Below are 22,798 nucleotides of genomic sequence, written 5' to 3'. Positions count from 1 at the left end.
TAGATTTCTTTTTGTTTTTCAGTGCATCCCGATCTTTGTTCCACAGTCCTTCTTCAAAAGAGTTAACAGGATGATCATGAGCTTTGGCTGGGCGGGAAAATCCCCGCGGGTGAAGAAGGCGATGTTGGAGAGGAACCGCAGCGAGGGAGGGCTGGCTTTGCCGAGTCTGATTAATTATTACTGGGCGGCCAACATCGTTATGATAAGGAAGTGGACGGTGGGTACGGGGTCTATCTGGGAGCGGGTGGAGGCGGCTTCATGCAGGGGCTCCAGCTTGGCAGCCCTGGTCATGGCTCCTCTACTGCTGCCGCCGGCCAAGTACTCCACCAGCCCGGTAGTGGTGGCGACCCTGCGGATATGGGGCCAGCGGAGGAGGCATGTAGGGGAGATGGGAGCGTCGGTTTGGGCGCCAATCTGCGACAACCATCGGTTTGCCCCCGGGAGTATGGATGGGGGGGTTTCGAGTATGGCGGCGGGTGGGGGTGGGAAGGGTTTTCGATATGTTCCTGGAAGGGAGCTTTGCGAGTTTGAGGAGCTTGGAGGAGAAATTTGGGCTGGTAAGGGGAAATTATTTTAGGTACCTACAGTTGCGGGACTTTGATCGTAGACAGGTCCCATCTTTCCCACGCCTGCCGCCAATGGGGATCCTAGACAGAATAGTCTCTAGGGGGGAAGGAGGGGAGGGTAGAATCTCGGGTATTTATAAGGTGCTCATGAGGGAGGAAGGGTCCCAGACGGAGGAACTGAAACTTAAATGGGAGGAGGAGCTAGGCGGGGAAATGGAGGACGGGCTGTGGGCAGAGGCCCTGAGTAGGGTAAATTCGACCGCGACATGTGCCAGGCTCGGGCTGATTCAATTTAAGGTCGTTCACCGGGCCCATATGACGGTGGCTCGAATGAGCAAATTCTTTGGGATAGAGGACAAATGCGCTAGGTGCGTGGGAGGACCAGCGAACCACGTTCACATGTTTTGGGCATGCCCTAAACTGAGGGGGTACTGGGAGGGATTTGCGGATGTCATGTCCCGGGTGCTAAAAACAAGGGTGGCGATGGGTCCAGGGGTGGCAATTTCTGGGGTTTTGGAAGACCCGGGAGTCCAGGGGGAGAAAGAGGCCGATGTTTTGGCCTTTGCTTCCCTGATAGCCCGGCGACAAATACTATTGGCGTGGAGGGACTCAAAGCCCCCAAAGACTGAGTTGTGGCTTGCGGATATGTCGAGTTTCCTGGGTATGGAAAAAATTAAGTTCGCCTTGAGGGGATCTGTACAGGGGTTCACCCGGAGGTGGCAACCATTTATTTTTGCCTTTTTTGCTTTCTTTCTGTTGATGTCTGTAACTGTTTACAAAGCCAAAAACTACCTCAATAAAATTGTTTATTAAAAAAAAAGTTTCTGTAACTTGCATATGCATTTTCATAATACAATAGAGCATGTGATTAATATGCTGAAGATTTAGAGCAAATCCACTTGAGTAGAACTTGAGGCAGATGGTAGGTTATGCTGGACATGGGTTTTAATGAAGTTTTAAAGAAGGAGGGTATCTGAAGGAAAGCATAAAGAAGCACAGGAGGAAGCATAACCTGACAGATAATTTTTAATTAATCTGGTAAACCAGTCTGGCAAATATTAGCCTGTCAAGATTCAGGGCGTTTAATTTTTGTTTTAAATTCTACGTGGAAAGGATTTGGGAATGAGTTATGCTCAAGTGCCAAGTTTTACAACAAAGTTACACAGGGTTTTTTTTAAAAAAACACGCTGCAGAAATTGAATTTGTACATAAAACATTATGCATTAACACCGTTTATTTCAAACAGAGGCCAAATTCCATCCCAGACCTCCTTTGGTTTTGGGGGGGAATTATAAACCCCTTCCCATGGCCAGTAGGAGAATGTTGGATGGAAGATTAAAAATGCTAAATTGCATAACTTGAGCCCAAATTGTAATCTTTGTGGCGTGTAGTTGTGTTGTTGTGTGTCTGTGTCTCGTTCTGGAGGGTCGGGTCAGTTTGTTCTCTCAGTGCAATTAGAAGCCCGTTTTAAATTTAATGCAGAGAAACACATGTGGGCCTTAAAGATATTGGGCGTGATTCACCCAAAAAAGTCTGATGGCCGTATTGTTCGGCCTCACCCACCCGGAAACTGGAAATTCCCGCCCGAGGTCAATGGACCTTTACATGGTCCGCATTCTGTCCATGGTGATCTGTATCCAGTCGTAAGTGTCATTTTGGGCAGGGTGTTTCCCGTCGGCTCTTTGGGTGAGATCCATACCCGGCATTCACTCATACTTAGTCATTTTTGGGGCTTTGGGGAGTTTCTCCCCGGCCGAGCCCACGCTTGGGTGGGTTTTTCAGGGTATTTCTGCCGGTGAGTTCCCCCCTGCTATTCAATTACACTTTTTTGAGCCTTGGGGAATTTCTCACCGGTTTAGCCCACACTTCGAATTTTGCTTAGCACTGGGGAGCTGAACTCCTACATCAGGCCACCATTTTGAAAGGGTGTCCCGATCTCTAAGTGAGCTTGTGGGTGTCCCACACCCCCCACCCACGGGCAATGTCATCCTCCACGCATATGCAGACTAGTAAAGAGACCCCTGGGTGCCCTTCTGCCTGGTCCACGTTTATGCGGACCAATGCTGAATGGCGCCTGGCTGTGGCGTCGCTGGGTAGGCCGGTGGATCCAGCATTGCCGGTGGACACCGGGTAAGTTCGCCTAAGCCAGTTCAAAACTGGCTTTGGCGTGTGCTGTTTGGTCATGCTGGTAGGCGTCTTTCAGATTCCGATGAAGGCATGAAAACTATCGGGAAGCCTGCGAGAGCGCTCACCTGGCATTCACCGGCCGCAACATTTTCCGAAGAGGAGAGACAAACTCGCCAGCCAGACCGGCTCCTCAGAGATCGGGCCGCCATTTTGAAATTGTGCTCCAGTCTCTAGCTGAGCTTGTGGATACCCCACAAACCACATCCATAGGCAAAGCCACCACCCCGCAGACATGGACATTACCCCACACCCCGACAATTGAGGACACCCCGCTATGCGGTTGCTCTGCCCCCCCCCCCCTTTTTGAGCCCCCCATCCTCTGTTTCACGACCGTCACTCCCCCCCCCCCCCCCCCCCCCAACCTTTATGGACCCACTTCACATCCCTTCCTTTTATGGGCATGCCCTCCCAAGACATGACCCTTGACAGTCCCAACCTGGCACTGTCAGGGCATGTAGTTGGCAGTTCCCAGCAGCCAGGGGAGTGCCCTGCCCTGTCCCCGACTTCCATTGGCCTCTGAAATCCCCAACCCCTCAAGTTGCTATCACACTGGTTGCATGCTTGTGGAAGCGAGTTCTATTTGGTGCTCAATTGAAGCATTGCTGGTGTGGCCAGACACTCCCGGGCACTGCGGTGTCAGGATATTTAGGCCGTGATCTATATAACATTGGGCACCGCGAGTCAGGTGACTCGTGATCAGCTTGCCACAAATCCTGAATTGGTCTTCTCCTGGGATTCACCCGTTGCACATTGTTCTGCGCCGGACGCAACACTTTCACTGAATCGCACCCATTATCCAACCATGCTGCCTGCACCCAGGGAATCAATGCAAGTCTGCGTAGAACAGACTTTTTCTTCCCACAAATCTTTTGACATGAGTCATTAAAATGGCAATCAGGGTGAAGCGAGTTAATTTGTTTATTTCTCCCACAGTAATCCCTGCACATAATGGTCATATCTCAAGAGATCAACTAATTCAACAGAAACCCAGGGTTTATCTTCTGTCTCCCTGGTTCAGGTGACTGACACCTCATTATGGAAGTGCTTCTGTCACTGAGGCTACTGTTGCCTTTCCTATTTTCAGCTTTTAAAAAAGCTCCAAATCAACATTCTGTGACACTGAAATATATAATTGATTAGAAATGTGATGGTGATTCAGTCGAAAATCAGGAGCACTGGGGATTGAACATTCTGACCTCCAAGCACACTTCTCTGAATTGTGTTTCAGTTGATTGAGCCTCATAGGATTTACACTCTTGTCTCATAAGTCCCATCTTTTTGTATTGATTCAGAGAAATGGTTTGTTAATAGCACTGGGAAGTTTTTAAATGTCAACTTACTGATATGTTTTATATTGACCAGAACAAAGTGATTAGTATAGATTGCACAACTGAAAATTCATTCAGAAAATGATTATGCTTTCAGCAACAAGGCAGCCACTTGAAAAAATGCTGCCTCATCCTAAAGGGATAAACTACACAAAAAATGAGCCTGAATAAATCCTGGATCGAAATTGTAAAACACCCTCCAGTGAATGGTGTTAATGACGTTTCATCCCTTCAATTTTATCTGGAATATTGGTGTGGAAACATAAATATGAAAGAGTGGCAAGAAATTGAACAAAGATAGAAAGAGACACTTGTGCCCAGATTGTCACCACGAGTTGACATGGTGGTACATGGGCAATGGAGTGGGTAGAGGGGCACTAAGTTGGCATTGGTGCTTTGGGGGACTTGGGGTGGATGGCAGACATAGGTTGGCATGGATGGGGGCATAGGGAGTGTGTGGGATGGTGAGGGTTGGAAGGATGGCCTTTATTTCATTATTTTTTTATTTAATCATGGTGCAGGGGCATGGCGGCAGGTCCTGTTCCCAGGGCACCTCCGCAGGTGGCAGCCTGAGCATTTGTTCAACTCCTATTTCATCCCACCAGCCACCCACACTGACTGAATATCCAGCCTGCGGGCGGACAGTTTTAAAGCTCAGGCTTGCCAAGCTGGGAAATGTCCCGACTAGGCAAAACGCCCCAGAGCTGAAAATCTGCGTCTTAGACTTCTGACTGTGTGTTAGCATAGAGATGGAGGATTGCATGCTGCAAGGAGATGGTTTCCCAGTGGCTAGCACTGCTGCCTCACAGTGCCAGGGACCTGGATTCAATTCCAGCCTTGGGGTAACTATCTATGTGCACATCTGTTTACTCATTCTCCCCATGTCTGTGTGGGTTCCCTCTGGGTGCTCCAGTTACCCCCCCCCCCCATAGGACAACGATGTGCAGGTTAGGTGGATTGCCCATGATCAATGCGAGGGGTTACGGGATAGGGTGTGGGAGTGGGCCTAGGTCGAGTGTTCTTTTGGAGGGTCGGTGCAGACTCGATGGGCCAAATGGCCTCCTGTACTGTAAGGATTCTATGGGTAATTTATATAATTAATCATACCAAAAGCGGTGATGGCATATTTAACATCTTACTGCTTATGCTGCTAACAACGTAATGCGACCAGAAGACCTTCATTCAAGTATATGCATCAGGCAGTGGAACAGGGTTTAGAAACTTGAGATTTATACCTGAAGTGAAAATGAAAATCGCTTATTGTCACAAGTAGGCTTCAATTAAGTTACTGTGAAAAGCTCCTAGTCGCCACATTCCGGCGCCTGTTCGGGTAGGCTGTTACGGGATTAATTACTGATCATCTAGAATTGCAAATTGTGAGCTGAAATTTTCTTCAAATATTTTGACTAAGGTAAAATAAATATATATTAGTGTTGAATCTGTGCTTCCTATAAATTGGATTATGCAGCATCATGTTATTGAAATCCTTTGTGGGAATTAAACTGTGCCTTGGGGGAGATGACGCTTAACTTCAGAACTGCCATTTTCATGCCATTGATGCAAGGTCGAAATGCATGGAAAATTAATATTTAATTTGTGTTAAAGTTCATTGAGCGAAAGGAATTAATTTTCACTGACTCTTAACATAATGAGATTTTTAATTATTTCTGTGGTGGCTATTTGTCATTTTATTTTGTATTAACAACTGTATGAGTAAAGCAGACTAAGCAAAACAGGAAGGTGCTGACCTTCATGAGAAAGTTTGCTTTTGTATGTGCAAAATTCAAGCCATTGATTTTTCAGAAAATTTCTTTTATAGCTTGGAGAGTGGAATTCTGCAGTTTGAAGAAAAAAAAATCTTCCTTGAAAAGCTATTCAACCAGCAGAATCATCCGTAGATAAAGTTTCTTCTGTTTTATTTTATGTTCTCGAGTTGAGGGCTCAGAGTAATCGTCTCTTTGCAGCTCTGGTCAGGTAGAGTGTAAACCCAGGCACAGGTTAGATTTGGAGTTTGTTTCAGGCTTTGAAAATTTGGATTGTTATTCTTTTTATCTCCACAGTTTAGTGCTCCCTCAGCTCTATCCCAATATATTCTTCTGCAGCATTCGAGGTTGGAGGGTCATAAAATTTATGGTATTTGTGGTACTCTTGAACATAAAAGATAGAAATGTACTAATGAAGGCAAATATTAAATCAAAGCAATTCTTCCTTTCTGCGATTGCTCATGATTTATGGAGACAAGTCCCAGCACTTGCATATTTCCTGTCTGCCAGTAAGGAGTGTATGTTGGTTGTTCCAATAATTAATTCTTTTTACTACTCCCTACCTTCCAGTTACCTATCTGTAGTGCTTCTTCAGAAGAGGAAACCACTTCAGAGAACTTTACTTTGTTGTGGAAATAACAATGGATGGCAGGCAGAAAAAAGGAAACAAAAGAAAGTCTCGCATTTAGATAACACCTTTCACAACCTCAGGTCATCCCAAAGCCCATTATAGGTACTTTTGAATTGTCGCCATTTTTGTTCTTTAAAAAATATTTTTATTAGATTTTAATAATTTAACAATTAGACATATAAAGCACATAATATTCACAGAATGAGACGTTTCTTATGTACATTTTACATGTACCCCTTTCATCGGCCCTCCCCCTTTCCTTGCTCCACCTCCCCCACCCTCTGTTGATAGCCAGGCTCAATCTTGGTCACTTCTGCCATGGGTGCTATATTCGTTCTTTCATTTTGTGATTGTTGCTGTTACCCCTATGGGCTTTTCTGGAGGAGGCTCTCTGCCCCCCTCCCCCCCACCACCCCCGCTCTCTTCCCATGTCCCTTCCTGATATTCCCTGGGTCCATTCCTTGCTTCCCCCCCCATCTTGTTCCTATCTGTTCTTTGCGATCTTGTCTGCCCTCATTGATTCCCCGTTTCCTAATCACTATTAGCTTCGAACAGGTCTTGGAACAAGCTGATGAATGGCCCCCTTGCTTTGTTCAAGCCGTCGTCTGACCCTCGGATGGTGTATTTGATCTTCTCCAGGTAGAGAAATTCCGACAGGTCTGCCAGCCAGTCTGAAGCTGTGGGTGGTGCTGCTGATCACCAGCCAAGCAGGATTGTCCGGTGTGCGATTAGGGAAGCAAAACAAAGGGCATTGACCCTCTTCCCCATATGTAGTTCTGCTGGTCCGACCCCCCGAAGACTACCACTCTCGGTCACAACTCCACTTTCATCCTCACAGCCTTAGACGTTACCTCGAAGAAGGCTGTCCAGAACCCGACAAGTCTGGGGCAGGCCCAGAACATGTGGGCGTGGTTGGCTGGGCCTCCCTGGCACCAATCGCATTCATCTTCGATGTCGGGGAAGAACCTGCTCATTCGGGTTCTGGTTAGGTACGCTCTATGCACCACTCTAAACTGCATGAGGCTTAGCTTTGTGCAGGAGTTTCTTTGTTCCAGAGTTCTCACCCTATCTCCGTCCCAAGTTTGTCCTCCCATTTCTGTCTTGCTCCATCTAATGGTGTTCTCGCCCTTCTAAAAGTCGTCCGTAAATGTCCCCTTCTCTATACTCTCCTTGTTCAGCAGTTCCTCCAGCAATGTGTCTCTCGGGGCCCTAAGGTACCTCATTGTCTCCTTGTGGAGAAAGTTTTTGATTTGTAAGTGTTGGAGCTCCTGTCCGTTCAGTAACTCCAATCTCTCCGTTAGCTCATCTAGGGTTGCGAGTCTGTCCCCCATGTAAAAGTTCTTGACCGCTAGTGTCCCACCAACCTGTCTCCATTTCTTAAAAGTGGCATCTAGCACGGCTAGAGGGAATTTGTGGTTACCGCAGATTGGGGCCATGGTGGACATCTCGGTTAAGTCGTAGTGTTGTCTCATCTGGATCCATGTTTTCAACGTGCCTGCCACCACTGAGCTTGACGTGTATTTTTGTAGAGGGGAATGGAAGCGCTGCAGTGGCGAGGGCTTGGAGGGTTGTTCCCTTACAGTAGGACTCCTCCAGCCTCACCCATTCCGTACCCGGTTCCCTTAACCCATCCCCTCACTCTCTTGGCTGTGGCTGCCCAGTGGTATTGCAAGTTCTAAGGGCCAGGCCGTCTATGTTTCTTCACCTCTGCTGTGTAGTCTTGGGGGATCAGTATGGCTGTAAACAGGAGGAGGAACCTTGGCAGTACGTTCCTCTTGATCATCTGCACCCTCCCTGCCAGGGAGAGCGGGAGTGCATCCCACCTCTAGGCCCTTTTTGCCTTCCTCCGCCAGGCTGGTCAGAATCCACTTGTAGATCTGTGTCCAGTCATGGGCTATCTAGATCCCCAGGTAGCAGAATTTGTTTTTGGCTAGTTTGAATGGCAGACCTTCCAGCTCGGTCCCTCCCCTGTTCGGGTTCACTGGGAATGCCTCACCCTGGCTGAGTTTGTAGCTCGGGAAGGCCCCAAACGTCCAGGAACTTCATGATTATTTTCAAGCTATTCTGCGGGTCCGAGATGTAGAGCAGCAGCAGGTCATCCGCACAGAGTGAGACTCTTGTGCTGTCTGCCTCCTCTTCGGGTGCCCTTCCAACCTCGCGCGTCTCGCAGAATGATCACCAGGGCGAAGAGGAGCGGGGCCAGCGGACATCCTTTAGTGGTGCCTCTGTGCAGCTAGAAGTATTCAGAGCTGGTGGAGTTGTTTTCATACTTGCTACGCTAGCTTTCCCCACTAGTGTGGTGGTCCCCCTCCCAGGGCTGATCTTACCCCTTTCCTATACTTGCTAGATTGCCGTTCCCTCTTCACTCCGCTCCGCTGCCCTCGCCCTTTCCTGTGTTTTGCAATTCTTGTTCAGAGCAAGGCAGTACTGTCCCGCGCAAACATGGTATGAGCCCATCATAGTTCTTTTTCTTTCTCCCCTTTTTCATTCTCTGTTTCGCCTTCACTTCAGCACTGTCTCACCTGCCCTTTGTCCAGACCGTACATCCACACAAACCCGTCTGCCTCTGCCGAGAAGTTGAAATAATGTTCTTCATTTTGGAATGCGACCCAGAGCTTGGCTGGGAACAACATTCCAAACTTAACTCCGCTGTTGTACAGGACCGATTTTGCCTAGTTGAATTCTGCCCTGTGCTTTGACAAGTCTGCCCAATGCCGTGGTAGACCCGGATTCTGTGTCCTTCCCAGTTGCTCGCCTTTGTCTGTCTTGCCCACCACAGGATCCTCTTCCGTTCCTGATACCGATATAATTTGGCAATTATTGCTCTTGGCTGCTCCCCTGCTTTGGGCAACGGTTGGAGCGACCTGTGTGCCCCGTCAATCTCCAGAAGTTTGGGCAAGCTGTTTCTCCGATCAGGTTGCCCAGCATCTCGGCCACATAGTCAGTTGGGTCCCTGCCCTTGATCCCTCCTGGCAGGCCCACGATCCGTATAATTTGGCGCCAGGACCGGTTCTCCTGGTCCTCGACCTTTCCCTTTATGCTCCCCCGGGTTATCACCAACCTTTTAATATCGACCTCCAGAGCAACAATCCTGTCGCTCTGGTCCGTCAGCACTTTCTCAAGCTCCTGGATCATCCTTCCCTGAACTTCCAGTTTTTTCCCAATCTGTCGATCACTGGCTCTGTCACTCCATTTTGACCAGCACCTGGATCTCCATCTTTATCGCCTTTCTCATCGCCAACTCTTCCTTGGTCAGGAATGTCTTCCGTCCATCAAGGGGGGGGGGGGGGGGGGGGGGGAGACCACTGTTCAATTTGTTGGTCTCCCTCTCTCTGGGGTGGCTGGGGACCCCTCGCCTCATGGGTCCGCCGTCTCATCCACCTGCTGCTCTTGGCCTTTCCTTCCGCTCCTGCCATCTCTACGGCTTCTCCAGCTCCCGTTTGCTGTTGTCCCTCTTCTCTCCCTTTCTTATTTATGGGTGAAATAACTCTGCATTTTCAGGCTAAATTTGACCAAAAGTGCCTGTTTGGTTGTGTTCTGGAGGAGTGCCCCCTGATGTGCGACTGCTCAGCACCGGAAGTCTTGTCACCACTTTTGTCGTGTAGGGAACACAGTTTCCAAGCAGCCACAAACAACAATGCGATAATGGTCAGTTAACCACTTTATGTGTTGTTGATAGAGGATAAAATACTGGCCAGGATGTGGGGGTACTGTAATTACAAAGACAATTAGATAGACATGAGGACAGATTTGGCCTGAATAACGTGGGCAGGAAGGTTAAAAGGTAGGACAGCTGATGAGCAGGGGAAGTTGTTTGAGGAGATATCACTTTCTCAAAAATGAAATATATTCTAGGGAGGAAGACAGATGGTAAGAGGGGCAAAAAAAAATTTGTAGCTAAACAAGGAGGTCAAGGACAATATAAAGACAAAAACTAAGGTATACTATGTTGCAAAGGCCAGTGGCAGGATAGAAGATTCAGAAACTTTCAAACATAAACAAAGGGATACTAAAAAAGTTATAAAAAGAGCTAAGGAAAATTCTGAAAGAAAACTAGCGCAACATTAAAATCGTTTCCCATTATCAACTGATGGAGATCCATTCTGGGGTGGCGCTACCAGCTTCTTAACAAAGCCCGCGTTGTCCCAATTGGGTGCATATACATTCACTAACACCAACAATGCCCCCGGGCAAGACCCCACTCACCATCGCAAAACATCCCGTTGGGTTCCATACCTGGCGAGCCATCACAAATACCACCTTTTTGCTGAATAGGACAACAATCCCCCGCGAATGTAATGTCTGCCCCACCCATTCCTTCCTTAACTGCCTCTGGTACTTCACCCATAAATTTGTCTCATGAAGGAAAACCACATTTGCACTCAAACCTTTTAGGTGTGTTAACACCTGGGAACGTTTAACCGGACCATTTAAACCTTGCACATTCCATGTTACTATCCTCAACAGGGGTATCTGAATGCCCCCATCCCCAACTGTCCAGCCATCCCGACCTAGCACAGATTCTGCCCAACCATCTGGCACCTCTCTCACCTGGGCCTACCCAAAATGGCCATCTCCTCCTAACCACATCCCCACTCTGCTTCCATTTACTACCAATCCCTGCTAGCATGACAAACCCCCCCACCCCACCCCTCCCCTCTGCCCCCGGAGATCCAGACAAAGGATCCCAGACCACTAAGCTACCCCTCCCCCACTCTGCTTCCACCGCCTTATTGCAACCCAGCACTCCATACCATTCCCTCGTTGACACAACCCCACAAAAAACCCGCATGTGCAAATAACACCTGAATCCACACACATAATGTATACCCATATAACTCCCAAAAAATACCATCCCAAAACCCAAATCCCACATGTGCAAAAAAACAACATATCAATTACAAAGCTAGCACATACATAACGTCATAAAACGTACAAAAATTCCCAACATTAGTACTCCCCCCCCCCCCCCCCCCCCCCCAACCCCAAATTCCCGGCATTAGCCCTTCCCCAACCCATGTTCCTTGGCAAAGTTATCCGACTCCTCCAGCATTTTGAAATGATGTACCCTGCCCTTAAAGGTCACCCAAAGTTTGACCATTTGGCCAGATCGTCACCAATGTCCTGATAGATCTGGATCCGATTCCCCTCCCAGCTACAGTCTTGAGTTGCCTTCACCCACCTCAGAATCTCCTCCTTGTCCTGGAACTTCTGCATAGCAGCTCTCAGCCTCTGTCTTAGTGACTGATGGGCACGATCCACCTCTGGGGCTTTCTCAAAGACCCCCGCCTCGACCAACTTCACGAACACCCTCGAAACGTAGCCTATGGCACTCGTTTCCTCCACACACTCCGGCAGATCTACGATTTGCAAATTCTGGTGCCTGGGCCACCCTCGCCCGGAGCACGCTACAGGCCTCCCCCAACATCGCTATCTCTGCCTCCAAAGACACGATCCAGTCATTATGATCGGATACCGCCCTTTTCACCTCTTGATCGTCACACCTTGCAACTCCAGGTGTTTCTCCACCCTATCCAGAGTTGCACAAATAAGACCTACTGCTCCCTCAATCACAGTGGACCAGTCCCCTGCATCTCCTTTCACTGTTAACAAAACGCCCCCTTGATTAAAGTCCATCACCTGCACCACAGGAATGTGGCAGATGACAATGACGACCCTTCTCCCTCTTTCTTTCCCACTGGTACCGCGCCATGCGTGCCCTCCAACTCCAGTGCTAGGGCTCTCAACGACTTTTGCCGTGTTTGATATCCTGCCAACATTCCACTCTGGAGGAAAAGCCATCAACCTCTACTCAGTTCTCACTTTATCCACAACTGGGTAGATAGGGCCAAAACACCTCCAAGTGGGAGCCACCTTGTGTATGACCAATCGGGTCATGCCCATCACCCGAAGTCGTAGACTGCATCACCTTGTATGAAGTGTGGTCTGTTTACGTCTGTCTGAGCAACGCCCTTGTTGCTCTTGACTGCGGCGTGTTGTCCCACCAATATCTGGAAAAGCAAGGCTGAGGCGATCCAAAATAAGAATCTGTCAAGGCACGTGTCGAGGGAGCCCGAGGTCTTCTTGTTGATCCTGTCTTGAACGTTTGCACCACTCTTTCGGCCAGCCCATTTGAAGCTGGGCGATACAAGGCCATGCAGATGTGCAGCTCCATGTTAGTTTTCATGAAACCCCAAACCCTTCACTAGTAAATAGCATGCCATTGTCAATGACTAACACATCTCGGATACTGTGCATGCTAAACAAGAGCCTTAGTTTCTCAATCGTCGCCCTCAAAGATGTGGACAACATCCTGTGGACCTCCAGCTATTTTAAATGATTATGATTAGAAACATAGAACTTTGAAAGGGGCCGACAAAATCAATATGAAGCTGTACCCAAGACTGTGCTGGCCATTCCCAGGGATGAAGAGGTGCAACGGGCGGGGGCTTCTGCAGTTCCTGGCACACACGACATTGTTGGGCCAATCGTTCTATTTCCACGTCCAGGCCCAGCGGCCACACACAACTGTGGGGAAACATTTTCAATTTGGACACACCCAGGTGTCCGTTATGAAGGTCCCTCAGTATGGGGTCCTGACCTTTGTAAGGGACCACAACGCGAGTCCACCAGAGGAGGATGCCATCTTCCATACTGAACTCAGTTATTTTAAGGTAAACGGTAGGGAGCAGCTGATTGCAATCTGATACTGGCCCCGTATAATACTATATGGCGAACTTTGGGCAAGTGGTCTGTTTGAATCCACTCATGTATTTGAGCTGCCGTAACTGGCAACTATCCATGAATTGCATCACTGCTATGGCTTTGTGAACTCTGGGGAGTGTTGGCCATCTCATTGGCAGCGGGAGTCTACTCAACACATCCGTGTTCACGATTTGCGTGCCCAGCCAATGCTCTAACGTATACTTGATGATGCCAGTAAGAGGGCCCACTTCTGAATTCTGGCAGAAGCTATGGGCGGAATGGCTTCATCTCTTCCTTGAAGAGTCCCAACACAGGCTTCTTGTGCTCTGTCAACACCGTGAACCAACCGACGCCCATGCACATGCAGTCACATGTTCCATCAGTATGTGTATGCCCATGCACATACTGATGGAACATATGACTGCTAAGACCCACTTTCTCGATTTGCGCATAATTGCGCTCAACCATGGCCAGTATTCTTGAGACAAATGCAATCAGCCGCTCCCTACCTTCGTCCATCCGATGTGACCAATATTGTGACCACAGAGGAGTCCACACGAGAGGCATAAAGAAATTGGTTATTTATTTATATCCACAACTATTTACATGACGTACACAGGTCCCAGTCAGGAATCCTCTGCTCAGCACTGAGCGTTTATACATAGTGTCCATTGTTCTGCTGATGGGGTCCCTGCCCCTCAACAAAGAAGCTTGTACTCGACGAGACTCACGGGGAAACTAATTAGTCCGACCCCATAGGTCTCGTGTGGATTGTAACACTACCAAAAGGAAACGCTGCAAATTTTATCTGATGTGTACCTGATCATTTCACTCGTCTGTCCATGTCCTCTTGAAGTCCATTGTTATTCACCTCATGGTTTCCTATATTTCTTTGTTATGTCTACCCTATAAACTTTGAAATGGTGCCCTGTATGCCAGGTCATTATTATATATCATAAAGAGGAGTTGCCCCAACAGTGACCAGTGAGGTACCACCATTTACTTCCCTCCAGTCTGAAAAACAAACATTCACTTTTGCTTTCTCTCCTTTAGTCAATTTTGTTTCTATGCTGTCACTTTAAATTTAATCCCACTCTTCAATTTTGCTCACAATTCAGCAGCAGGAAGCAAAAGAGTACTAATGGGTTGATGGTGTTTTTGTGATGTTTTTTCCAGTGGGGTTCTGCAGCACTCAGTACTGGGCTTCCTGCTTTTTGTTGTATGTATCAACAATTTTAACATTGGATGTACGGAGTATGATTAGATAGTTTGCAAATGATACAAGATTTGATCATGTAGTTGATGGTCAAAAAGAAAGCTGTCGACTGCAGGAAGAAATAAATGAACTGGTCTGATAGCAGAAATGTGGCAAATGGAATTCAGGCCAGAGAAGTGTGATGTAATGTATTTGGGAGAGCAAATAAAACAAGGAATCCTGATTGGCTTGGATCGGATTGGTTTATTGTCACATGTCCCGAGGTACAGTGAAAAGTATTGTTCTGCGTGCCGCTCAAACAAATCATTCCATGCATGAAAAGAAATCTACAGGTTTGAGGAAAAGTGGCTAAGAAGGCAGATAGGATACTTTATTACTTCCTGAGATAGAGGATATAACAGCAGGAAGTTCTGCTAGAATTGCTTAAAAGACAATAAAAGGCATAAGCGGAGCCCTGTGAATGCTGGAAATCTGGAATGAAAACATAAAATGCTGGAAGAGCCCAGCTGATCTGGCAGCATCTGTCGACAGAGGAACAGGGTTAGCATTTCACATGTATCTTTTGATTTGATTTATTATTGTCACATGTATCAGTACATAGTGAAAAGTACTGTTTCTTGCATGCAATACAGACAACACATACCGTACATAGGGAAGGAAGAAGAGACTGCAGAATAAAATGTTACAGTGGGTGTAGAGAAAAGATCACCTTAATACGTGGTATCACCTTCTGATGAAAGGTCCCAGATCTGAAACATCGGGCTTGATTTTCAGTCTTAAGGGGAGTCGGGAAAATCCTGGTTTGGCCCACCCACCTCGAGAGAAAGTGTCAGGACGGACAGGTTTTTCATTCTTGTGGGATGGAGTGGTGGGTGCAGCCAGCTCACCCAGGAAAACATTCAGAGGCAGCCACAAGGATGCTAAGTGCCAAGGGAGACTGTTTCAGTGGGACTTCACCTTAGTTATTATAAAAACAGGCCATCCAGCGCTCACACCCTCATGCCCCATGCTAAGGTATTCCCCAAACTTCCTCCCCACGGCCCATCACAACCTGCATGCCAACCTATGCCACCCACCCAGCATTTAAGAATCGACCTCACTTGGTTCCCTTAACGAGGCAGACTGGCTGATTGTCAGGACACTGCTGTTGATCCTACAATGAACCTACCTGGTCCAGGAATCAGATTTCAAAGTCTGTCACAGAAGGTTAATTCGTTTCCAAACTTTAAGCACCAGGTGTGGCCCCTTGCAGCACCGTGGTACAATAGAAACTGAAACACAAACCTTTTCTCGGGGGACGGCTGATTCAATGAGCTAGCATGCTGAACCTCATTCCGAAATGTAGGTTACAGGATGAACAAAAAGGAAACTGCTCCACTCGCACCATTAATATTTGTGATCTAAATGAGCACATAGAACATAGAACATAGAACAGTACAGCACAGAACAAGCCCTTCGGCCCTCGATGTTGTGCCGAGCAATGATCACCCCACTCAAACCCACGTATCCACCCTATACCCGTAACCTAACAACCCCCCCCTTAACCTTTTTAGGACACTACGGGCAATTTAGCATGGCCAATCCACCTAACCCGCACATCTTTGGACTGTGGGAGGAAACCGGAGCACCCGGAGGAAACCCACGCACACACATCTGCCAAACATTGTTTTAAATGGCAATGACTTTTCCTTTAGCCTCAATTACATTTCTGAAAATAAGATTGACTAAAATAAGGTTGACTAAAATAATACCAGATACTAAGATGTTTTGGGACTTATCAAATTCTGACATTATATGAGTATATGATTACAATTGATATGATCACAAAATATCTTCATTTTTTTTATCTGCGGAAACTATGGTACTGCATGAAAATGCATGAAGTTAAATAATATACTGACTGAGATACCATTCCCACAACAAACAAGTGACCGAGTTATGCCAATTATTGTTAAATGTCAACACATCTGGGCTATTTGAGTTCTGTCTGCTAATCCCCAGTTGCCCATCTGCCATACGGATTTACAAAGCGGAGATTGAGCAAGCAGATAGATTGATTATGGCTCTTGGCAATTTTAACAATGTGTTATAGCCAGAGGTATCTGGTTGGAACTTTGATGCAGTGTTTTGCTATTACAATTTACAAGAGTATATCTTTAAGGTCTGTACTCTTTCAGTATTCATGTTAACTACATAGATCATTCCAGGGGTGGGTTATTTGCTGATCACCGACAGCTCCCAAAGTTGTCTGAACAAGATAGTATTTTCCTGAGCCAACACAAAATAATGTGGAGATTTCCACTATACACGCCACTGAATTAATACAACAGTCCTGGGGCATGATTTACAGTAGTTTAGTGTGAGCGCGCTTTGAAAATCATACTTCTAGATGGTACGTCACTCTTCTAACACCTCTTGAATGCATGATTTTCAGTGAGTGTGGGGGGCGGGGGGGGGGGGGGGGGGGGGGGGGGGGGGGGGGGGGCAGGGAAGGCAAGGTGAAGGCAGGGGCTAGCCAGGAAACCAATACCTCCAATTAACTGCCTGTTACGTTCGTTGAAAAAATTGTAATGGATTGGAGAGGGTCAGAAGTTGAAGCAGCTAATCTTAAATAAAATCAGAAAATGCTACAAACACACAACAAGTCTGGCAGATAGCATCTTTGGAGAAAGAAACCGAGTTAATATTTCAGGGCTGTGATCTTTCACACATTACTTTTGCAGGGAGTCTTCCCACCTAGCTCCGGATAATCTGGCAGGAAACATTCCACATACATGCCTTGTTAAATTGTGCAGTGTTCACTGGTCAAACTCCCATCAGTTACCTCGGTGCATATGTGGGGATCCTGAAAGTCCTGTTCTTGCAAACTGTGTTGAGACACTTTGGGTTTGAGCAAGTGAAATCTGTACATAAGAGGAGGGAATATACACTTCATTTTGGGCAAAGGGAAGCCCTACAAGTGGATGTAGATTTACAAGAACATAAATTAGAAACTGTTCAAAAAGGTGTTAACTTGTGCACATGTCACGGTCAAAAAAATATGATGGCAAATAACATTCGCAGGTAAGTTACAGCATGTTAAGGTACAAAAGTATTCAACTGTACCTCAGACTAACCTTGTTCAATCCCATTGTGTCTTATTTTCTGACGTCTTTAACAGCCATGCTGTGACGTCTTTGAGCGAGGTTGTAAACTTTCTCATTGATACAATGCACCATATCTTATTTGGGCCTTAGTTTTAGTTGACAACAGAAGCCTTTACATTAATGGCAGCTTGTGATGAAAGGAACCCTTTTTACATTTTTTCTTCTGTAATACCCTAAAAACTGTGATAACTTGCATGCTGCTCCTATAAAGATTATTTGCATGACATTTGTACATTGTACCAAAATTTATTACTTATTTTATATTACTTTTAAAAAAGAATGCAATCTGTGACACAGCTTGTCTCCACTGGAGTGATCACTGGCCATACAGCGTGCTTGTAGATCTCCAAAAGATAACTGTGTGTCAGCCATTTTGCCCAACTTTTTAAGAGGGAATTCCACATAGCGTGCTTTTTTCCAAATGCTGCACTTGTATCTTTCTTCTTGCCTTCACTGCATATTTTGATGGAAAGAAAGAAATAACTTTGATGGGTAGTAGTTTGAAGAACACGACATTATACAAACAGGATAATATCCTTTGGCCTTTCCATTATTACTTGCTCCATTATCTAGGTCTGTTTTCAGCATTTAATCTGGACAGATTTTAATCCTTTCAGAAACCTCTATCTCTCTAATCCTTGGAGAAGAACATCACTTTGGGAACAACGCCGCCCCTATGCCAAATGGGGAGGCTTCACAGTCAGTATGAGCGGGTTAGACTGATCGTAGTGCGTCAGTAGCATGGATGATAATAGTTACGGCTATACTTTGGCAAATGTCTCCTTGTGGCACCTTCCAGGCCCATTTCTGGTGCTGTTTTAAGAACGCATGTAGTAGCACTAGTATGGTTGCCAGATTTGGAATACGTTTTTCATAATAATGAACGAGTCCTAGGAATGGCCGCGGCTCTGTTGTAATCTCTGATGTGGAGGCACCCTTATAGCTCAGACTTCCTCTTCCACCGAGTGCAAACCGTCCTTCTCAACTGGTATCCTTGGCATATGACATTTCTCACTTGGAAGATGCACTTGCCCCTTTTCAGGGGGACACCTACCTCTGAAAAATGGCAGAGGACTTCTTCTAGGTTATCTAGATGTTCCTTCTCGGAGGCTCCTGTAATCAACATGTCGTCCAGGTCGACCGCCACCCTTGGGAGCCCTTGAAGGATGCGCTCCATAATCCGTTGGAAGATTGCACAGGCGGACGATACTCCAAATGGGAGTTTGGTGCACTCATAGAATCCCCTGTGGGTATTGATGGTTACATATTTCCTGGATGCCATGTCCAATTCCAGCTGGAGATATGCATGGCTCATGTTCAGCTTGGAGAAAGAATGGCCCCCAGTCAACTTCACATATGTCTTCCACACATGGGTAGGTGTGCGAACAGGAGGCCTTGTTGACCTTCATTTTATAGTCGCCACACAAGCGAACGGCCTTGTCCGGTTTCAGCACCGGGACCACTGGTGCTGCCCAATCCACAAATTGGACTGGAACAATAATCCCCAAGTTCTCCAGGGGCTCAGCTGTTTGTCCATCTTCAACAGCAGGGTGTATGGAAATTGTGGGACCTGAATACTTGGGTTGGGCAAATGGGTCAACATAAACTTTAGCCATGGCCACTTTATCTTCCCTAAACCATCTTGGAAGACTTCCGGGTATTTTCCCAGGACCTCATACAATCCCCATGTACCCATCCTGAAAATCTGTTTTCAATCTGGGCTCTGTAAATAGTTACAACCCAGAAGGCTGAGTCCAGGCTCCAGCACCACTATTAGTGGCAGTCGAACTGATTGTTGTCCATAGGTAAACGGAGTCATCGTTGTCCCAATAATGGTTAATGGTTCCCTGGCATGCATTGGCAGCCGTGCCTTGGTGTTCCTTAGGCCGGTGTACTGGATCTCCAAACACATTTTCTGGTAAGTTTGTTGTCGAATAACTGAGACAGCAGTCCCTGTAAATATTTCTATATCCAAGGTGTGGCCATTTACGTGAATGGTTATCTTGATTGGGGCTACTTTTGGTGCCATATGTAATTTAGTTGCAAGCAATCATCCTCAGTCGGGCTGGGCTAAATGTATAACCCTGGCGTGGGTTATTTTTATCAACTAACCAAGGCAACCTGTTGATTCTGGCACTCCGGCCTCCACTATTCATGCGACCACAAGAGCAGCACCATTGCGAGTCGTCTTCCTGGACTTTTGGGGAGATGTCCCGTCAGGCTCTAGTGGTTCTTGGCTAATAGTTCTGGTCATGATGTTGCTCAGGTGACGATTGGGTCCCATAAGCCCTGCCCTTGGGAAGAGTACTCGCTGGAATGGGGAGGGATGGCCAACCACGTGTACATCCAAGTCCATGGAGTATAAAACCTTTTAGGAGACCCGAGAAGATGGTTCAAACATAGGTTTACTTCTAATCAAAAGAAAAGATCGCTATGTGCCATCCAGCATGTAAGTCCCAACCAGGACGACCAATCATGCTGATCCCAATCCGGGCCGGTTTTTAAAGGTTAATTTCATGAGCCCCAGCTGATAGGCCTCTGCCCATCAGCAGGGAGCACATATTCCATGAGTCCCACAGGGAAGTCAATCAGGTCATCCCCGTGGGTCTCTTGAGCGTTATTACAATCGGAAAATCTGAAGAAATTCAAAGTGAACATCTTTACTTTGAGTCACCCTTCATGATTCTGTTGCAGTGTCATGGCATGTACATTTCTCTGGATTCCTCCTGTTGCTTACCTTTATAATACAGGCTGTGCTTGGAACAAAAAGCTCCACCCAACCTTCTTCATAAATAGATATTATACCAATCATATTACACATAAATAATGGCTGTTGAGAATGGAATTACATCAAGAATATAGAATATCTCCCAAGGGATGCATTTAAGGAGGCCCCTGTTTTTATAAACTGTAACAGCCTTTTTGATTAGATTCATACCCACATTCCACCCTCATGGTTTTACAAAGTTACGTGAACTCCAGGCTTGTTTACTGCGTTTTAAGATTTATCTGTTATCACTTATAGTAGATTGAAAATTTTGCATCTTACTGTTTGATGTTGAATGCTTCTGATGCCAGTTAAAGATGAAAGTTATTTTGTATGTTGTCGGGCCTGAGGGTACAATAGTACATGATAGGGCCTGCAGCATTATCAGGTTCCAGAAAAATTCACTGTCTTGTATTCATCATAAGCCAGCAATATAATAAAGGCTTAACTGACACCTTAAACCATGGAGTTCTGCATTGAGTCTTTAAGGCCCAGGTTATGTTATTACTTTTTAAATACCAATACCATTTATTTTTGTTCTATATTTATTTACTTTTAAAACCCCCAGCTATGTATTTTATTCTTGTTTAGTCATGTTACTATGAGTAATAAATACGTACAGTGCAAACACGTTCTGCCACTGATACAGGTATATTGGAAGATTCTTCCTTTGCATTAAGGTATTGGATACAGGCTTCCTTGTGTATATTATAGCGTGAGCCTCTTGTTTCAGGTGAGGATGAATTGCTGAGTCCACCCCAGGGTACAACCACTGGATTGGAGGAAGTGATGGAGCAGCTCAACAATTCCTTTCCAAGCTCCCGACGTAAGTAGATTTCTGTGTACTGCTGTTTAGCCTCACAAGCTGTTCGTCTGACAACATTCTGGATTCCTGACAACACGAGGCAGCTCAATGATAGCTGGTAAAATGGCAACAAAAATCAGGAAAACACCTGAGGTTACTAATGTTACCGCTGATCTTCATTCAGCTCTTGCTTATCTTCAAAGCAGTTCTGTACCTTCCCCCGTGCCAGTGTGCCATCGGCACTCAATATTTTAACACTGATATTTCAAAAAGCCGCCAAGAAGGGAACAGGAAAAGCTTAAAAAGCCATATTTACAATGAATCTCAGTACAAATAGAATGGTTAAGACGAGACACGTAGTCTGGTCTAATCAATTGGCAAAAAATTAATCAAGGCCAAGGGTGGAATATAAATTGACTGTGGCTTCTCATTATCAGTTCTGCATGCTATATCTTAGGTGAGTAATTCACTAATAAGAATCTGATGTAAATATTAATTACTAATACAAACTTTAGTTGTGTAGATACCAGACTGGTTCAGCAATATCATATTCACATTTCTGTTATGTTCTCCTTTATCTGCTTTGTGCCAAATGTAAGAATTTCAGATATATTGTATTATATACATTCGGTGCAGTAAAGGTTGAAAGTCTGGGTTGATGTGTGTATGACTGCTGCAGGTTTTTTTTTCAATCCTGGGGTTCATCTCCAGAAGGATAGAATTGTAAACTAGCAGCATTCTGGGAAAGGGGTTAGGAAGGATTCACCCAGAAAGTGGTTAGAATGTGAAACTTGCTTCCAAAAGCATAGAAACATTTAAGAGGCTGCTAGATTAAAAAAAATAAAGACTTGCATTCATATCACACATTTCACAACCTGAGGATGTCCCAAAGTGCTTTAGGGCAAAGAAGTACGTCTTGAAGTGTAGTCACTGTTATTTGTAGAAATAAGAACAGAAAAGAATGAAATAATATATTAAGGAGGTTAGACGAAAGAGGGTGGGAGGAGATGCATGTGAAGCGTCCAAACTGGCAATGACCACACATGGCCAAATGGCCTGTTTTTGTGATGTTCATCAATTCCATGTAATGAGGGACAATAAGATTGTAAATAAACAATAAACGCGAGTTCAGAATAAACTATTTCAACTAACTATTGAAGTTAAATTGATTACAGGGTGGCACAATGGTGCAATGGTTAGCACTGCTGCCTCATGCCCCCGCGGGCCTGGGTTCGATCCCGGCCCCAGGCCACTGTCCATGTGAACTTTGCACGTTCCCCCATGTGAGTATCACCCCCACAACCCAAAGATGTACAGGGTAGGTGGATTGGCCACTAGAAATTTCCCCTTAATTGGATTATTTAAAAATTGATTACCATCCAGGGTAAATTTATTATTCATAACATTTTTTATTCCTGTTATTTTAAAACAAAAGGTCTGCTTATTGCAGATGCTGTTTAAATAGCATTTCTTTTTAAATTATTTTCTTTTTAAATTATTTTCTTTTTTTCCCCAAATAAGGGGCAATTTAGCATGGCCAATTCACCTACTTGCACATCTTTGGGGTGTGGGGGTGAGACCCATGCAGATACGGGGGAATGTGCAAACTCAACACATACAGTGACCCGGGACTGGGATCAAACCCAGGTCCTCAGTGCCATGAGGCAGAAGTGCGAAGCACTGC

At 45.9% G+C, this 22,798-nt stretch overlaps 1 protein-coding gene across 12 annotated transcripts in view; it reads left to right on the top strand.

Annotated features, from left to right (window-relative positions):
* dmd (dystrophin) overlaps positions 1-22,798 on the top strand; it is a 2,667,466-nt gene that overhangs the window by 2,624,902 nt on the left and 19,766 nt on the right. For all 12 annotated transcript variants that reach the window (XM_038802261.1, XM_038802266.1, XM_038802267.1 and 9 more), the window contains one exon: positions 21,043-21,135. In XM_038802261.1, the coding sequence (XP_038658189.1) occupies positions 21,043-21,135 (93 nt within the window). The remainder of the gene's footprint in view (positions 1-21,042; positions 21,136-22,798) is intronic.

Source organism: Scyliorhinus canicula, chromosome 7, assembly GCF_902713615.1.
Source record: "Scyliorhinus canicula chromosome 7, sScyCan1.1, whole genome shotgun sequence".
Classification (NCBI taxonomy): Eukaryota; Metazoa; Chordata; class Chondrichthyes; order Carcharhiniformes; family Scyliorhinidae; genus Scyliorhinus; species Scyliorhinus canicula.
Note: the sequence above shows the minus strand (reverse complement) of the source record. Positions and strands in the feature narration are given on the sequence as shown.